Raw genomic sequence first — 4552 nt, 5'->3', positions numbered from 1 at the left:
TCATACAAAGTTTAAGACTTTTTGACTGTTGTCCAGATAGTTTTCATCAGTCTTCGCATACAAGTTGGTGGACGGAAACAAACTATCTCTCATATTCGCGTCTTTCTTCGACCATTAACATTTTCACTTTACATAATTGTCACCTCGGTTTTGATCGTCCCTTTGCTAAACCTCTGTACTGTACTCATCGTAAGGATACAGCTATTACAACACCTCTCGGAAATTTAGTTCAGAGAACAATGAACACGAATGCCTTAACATTATTTTTCTTCAGAAATGGGTTTCACTTATGGTTAATATGACGAAGGATACCTTAAACGGATCTTCTGCTGTGGACGATACTGACATAGAACGACAAGAAACTGCAATGATGACTTCAAATCTTTGCGAACATTTTGTCGCTGCTGCCAGCATAAATGAGTCAATGCCATTCGACGATCAAACAAGTGAATTTGGTGAGTGTCATTTTTTAAAAATGAGCTGAATGGACAACGTTTGTCGATTTCATGCGATACGATTCCTGCTTCAGAGCGGAACATTACAACAGCTACTAATGTATAGCTTCACATACTTTTCTACAGCAATTGTAGAAGGGTATGTGAAAAGTACATCTAAGCCAAGAGGTGCATGGATGGCCATGAAATGACGAGTGCGGGGAAGTATAAAAAGGAAGAGGTACAGAGAGAGTGAAGCAAGGAAGAAAGTATAAAGAGGGGGAACGAATAGCGAAGGATGAATTAAAGGAAGACAGGAGGGCAGGGGATCGGCAGAGTGGGGAAAGGAGAGAGGGGGGAGGGACAGATGCGTGGGATGGACTCGGAGAGGGGAGGGGTAGACAGCGGAGAGGTTGAAAGTGAAAGGGGAAGAGAAGGAGAAGGGTTTGGATAGTTGAAAGGAGAGAGAAGGGGAGAGTAGAGAGATTATGGAAGTCGGGAAGGGTAAGGCTGGGCGATAAGAGCTTGACAAAAAAATTGACATTTATTTCTAAAGAAACTTTGTCGCTTATCATATCCATAACTTTTTCTTGAAGATTTAAGCATGACTCGAATTTTCAGAAAGGAGAGGCTTGGATTGGAATTCAAAGGGGGCGATTGGATTACGATTTCAGTTGACGATACCAATGAAACCAACGGTAAGCTCTTTAAGCCACTTTTAGAGTCAAAAATGGTGCATCATTTAACTATAACGCGAACATGGAACATTACGAAAGTTATGTCATGGCTTCGGGTGGTTAATCCATCAGATCCACCTAGAAACACATGACCTTGAAACGTGTAACTTGCAACTGTTTTTCTTGGAACAAAGCTGGGGATATTAGGACACCAATTCTATGCCCAAATATGGACAAAAGTGAGATAGAAGCTACACGCGCGGAAAAATGTATGAGCTATGTTACATCCAAATAAGGAAATAACCCCAGCTCTGAACTAGTCCTGTTCCGGGACTCCCCCTTACCCCGCCCTGAAAATGGGCCTGGAACCCAGGCGGGAAAAGAGAGAGTCCTGTATTACTTGCAAGTGCATACTCGGAATGAGTCAATCATATTACATTAGATGCCAGTCTGGATATGTAAATAAACTGGGAACCTTGAAACCCCGACAAAAAAATCGTATATGAAAATTGCTGTGTGATTTGCAGTGTCAGGAAAGAGAACATCTAAATTATGCCTCGTCGTGACCAAACGAGGAGAAAAAACCCCGATCGCAGTGATGTTGGAAAATTATTGCCGAATAAATGTAACGACTGAAATTAAAGATCGCAATAAATCGATGCAAAGGCTGAACTAGTAAATATAGCATAGGATTTCACTAAGCGACAAAACAGCTCGGAGTCAGAATTTCATATTATCTGCAGTATTTTACCTCTAACAATGAGTTTCAGAAGGAAAGTGCTTTTAAGTAGCAACAATAAAAGCAAGGTGACACACGCTTTTTAAGTAGCATTTTTCATCCTTATTAATTAATATTCACGAACAAATTTTGACCGGAATAAAAAAATCGTGGCAACGTCCGAATAATCGATGTTTGCATGGCTGTGCATAAGTATGTATAAATTTAATAGGAACATTTATTTATTGCTTCATCATTGCGTTATCAACACAAACTGGTATGTAAAGAAACAAATAGTCCAGGTTGTGATTCAATTTCGTTTAACTTTTTATGTAACCTTATCAGGAATATTGCTCAGCTTGTAAGGAAAGAAAGATTTAATGCGACGAATGCTTTGAAAAATTATTCTAAGGAAAAATTAATAGTCTGAGTAAATTACTCTACTCTAATTACTCAAAAAAAAGAAACTCTGTTTGTCACTGGTGTTTGTGTATTATTCCTGATAAAACTGAGAGTATTTACAACATTTTTTACTTGGCTGTTTTATCATGATTGGCTATCCAAACAATTTGTCCCCGATTTTGAAAAAAATTGGTAGGCCTAAACTCCTGAAACAATCGCAGTTTCAATAATTACTGTGCAACTCAAATATATGTTCACTGGATCAGTGACATAACTAGATCGACAGAAGTAATGAACAATAAATAATGAACAATAAACAAAAGTTCCAGCAGGAGATTTATTAGTCTTCGTTGAGCGATTCACATCCACGACCTACAGTACATTTGTAAGTTTCAAGGAGTCTCGGGAGAGCAATTAAATCAAAATTTGATATTTTTCTGCGCCAACATCATGCAGCTGTTCAGTTGGGTTTCAGGCAAGAAATTCCATACTTTCGTATGTCATCCATGTGATCCTCCACGATTGGGACTCACGATAAGAAGGACTGATTTACAATTAACATCGGACTCGGATCGAAGAAAATCGCAAACATATTAAAGGAAAAACCATGTAGCAAACAGACTTGCCAAATCCTGCTGTAGGTTTAACAAAACCATCATTACCGGTAACGAACTGCATGAATAGCTTGCAGTTGTTTCGACTAAGGCATAAATGTAAAACGCGAAATCAATTGCCTCCAGAAACTTGGCGTTATAATTTCCTTTCACATTATCCCCCATAAATCCAGTGTAAAAGCACTCGGAATAAACTATGCCCAAATACGGAATCTTTTTCCAAATATGTTTTTCCCCCAGTTTTGCGTCATTCCGAGAATGCGCCTGCAAGTAATTCAGGACTCTCTCTCTCATTTTCAGGGCGGGGTAAGAGGGAGTCCCGAAACAGTCCAAGCTCTGAACCAGAGTTAAACGCTTTAAGGTCACGAGCTTCTGATCCACCTTATTATATACTCAGCCAGAAACCCATGCCCCGGAGCCTACAACTCTACTGTGTTCGTGTAACGGCGTTTTCACAGACCGATTTATTTTCAGATTGAATTTCCCGCGAATGAGACTCCCACAGGAGCCCGATGACCAATTACAAGAAATTAAGCTGACGTTAAAGCAACTTCCGGTCACCATATAGCAACTTCCGTCATCTCGTGCCAGAATGCCACCCTCTTACGGAGGCTCTCTCTCCGTTTCTAAACCGCGAATGCGGCTGGTCTCAGGCTTATCAATATATACCGATTATGCTAGAAGTGCTTTTTTTTAAAAATCCATAAAAATCACGCTAGTTTCAACCAATTATGCCGAAAATTATGGCAGCATGATCAAAAGCCTACAAGCGCAAAGCTTGTGGAAAAAAACCAGGCTCTCGAACTTACAATACGGACCAAGAAAACGAGTTTATTAACATATTTACTAGATCTCTGAGGTAAGAAGGCATGCGTGGGAAAGGAAAGTAATTCAAGCGGAACGTTCATGAGCAGTCCTAAAAATCTGAAAACGAATAAATCTTGTTAGTTTTTTTAATCAGTTGCTTGCAAAATGTAAACAGTTTCACAAGTTTATTTCTCATGAACAACAACTTGCTGAAAAAGGTTGCATCAAAATTTCATATTTAGCAGTTTGTACACCGGCAAGGACACCCATCGGACGTGTTCCTTCCCACCACATCCCCCCCCCCCCCTCCCCCTCCCCCTTCAACTGAACGCTAGATCTGAGGCCTTTTTCCACGCTCGTTTTGGCGTACGATGTAATAAATTGTCGTTTTTATTCTTGCTGGCAGGAAAACATCCGCCCGGCCCTACAGAATTTTTTTGGTCTGTTTTTGCTGGGAGTGCGGAACAGATTCCCAGCCGGTAGAGAAATTGCTCCAAAAGGCTAATTTGTGGTTTATTTCATGGCCATGATCAAGAGCCCATGAGTAGGAACTTGCCTCCCCCATATAAGCCCTATGATGAGTCAACCTTTGCCCGTATCTTTCTATTTTTAGAACGCCACGAGTTGTTTGGCACTGAACGCACTGTTTAAAATGGCCAATCAAATAAAGTCATTGTCTAATAAAGACAAAAAAAAAGGGAAAAAAATGTACGCAAATTGTGTGAATTGATGTAAATTGATGTAAATGTGAGTCTCCTGCTAAAAGGTTGGTTCTAAAAATACAAAGATACGGGCAAAGGTTGATTCAAGGATATAGTGAATATGGAGGCTCCTACTCATGGGCTCCTGCCATGATATATTTTGATGAATTTGAGAAAATAGCTCGTTGGGTGCCCCTGC

At 40.1% G+C, this 4552-nt stretch overlaps 1 protein-coding gene across 1 annotated transcript in view; it reads left to right on the top strand.

Annotated features, from left to right (window-relative positions):
* The first annotated feature begins 342 nt into the window (after positions 1 to 342).
* Positions 343 to 4552, top strand: part of LOC137976112 (latrophilin-like protein LAT-2) — a 30809-nt gene continuing 26599 nt past the window's right edge. Inside the window, exons 1-2 of the mRNA XM_068823389.1 lie at positions 343 to 455; positions 1031 to 1132. Coding sequence (XP_068679490.1) covers positions 368 to 455; positions 1031 to 1132 — 190 coding nt within the window. The 5' untranslated portion in view covers positions 343 to 367. The remainder of the gene's footprint in view (positions 456 to 1030; positions 1133 to 4552) is intronic.

Source organism: Montipora foliosa, chromosome 11 (genome assembly GCF_036669935.1).
Source record: "Montipora foliosa isolate CH-2021 chromosome 11, ASM3666993v2, whole genome shotgun sequence".
Lineage (NCBI taxonomy): Eukaryota > Metazoa > Cnidaria > Anthozoa > Scleractinia > Acroporidae > Montipora > Montipora foliosa.
The sequence above is the reverse complement of the archived record's forward strand: the minus strand, read 5'-3'. Positions and strand labels throughout refer to the sequence as shown.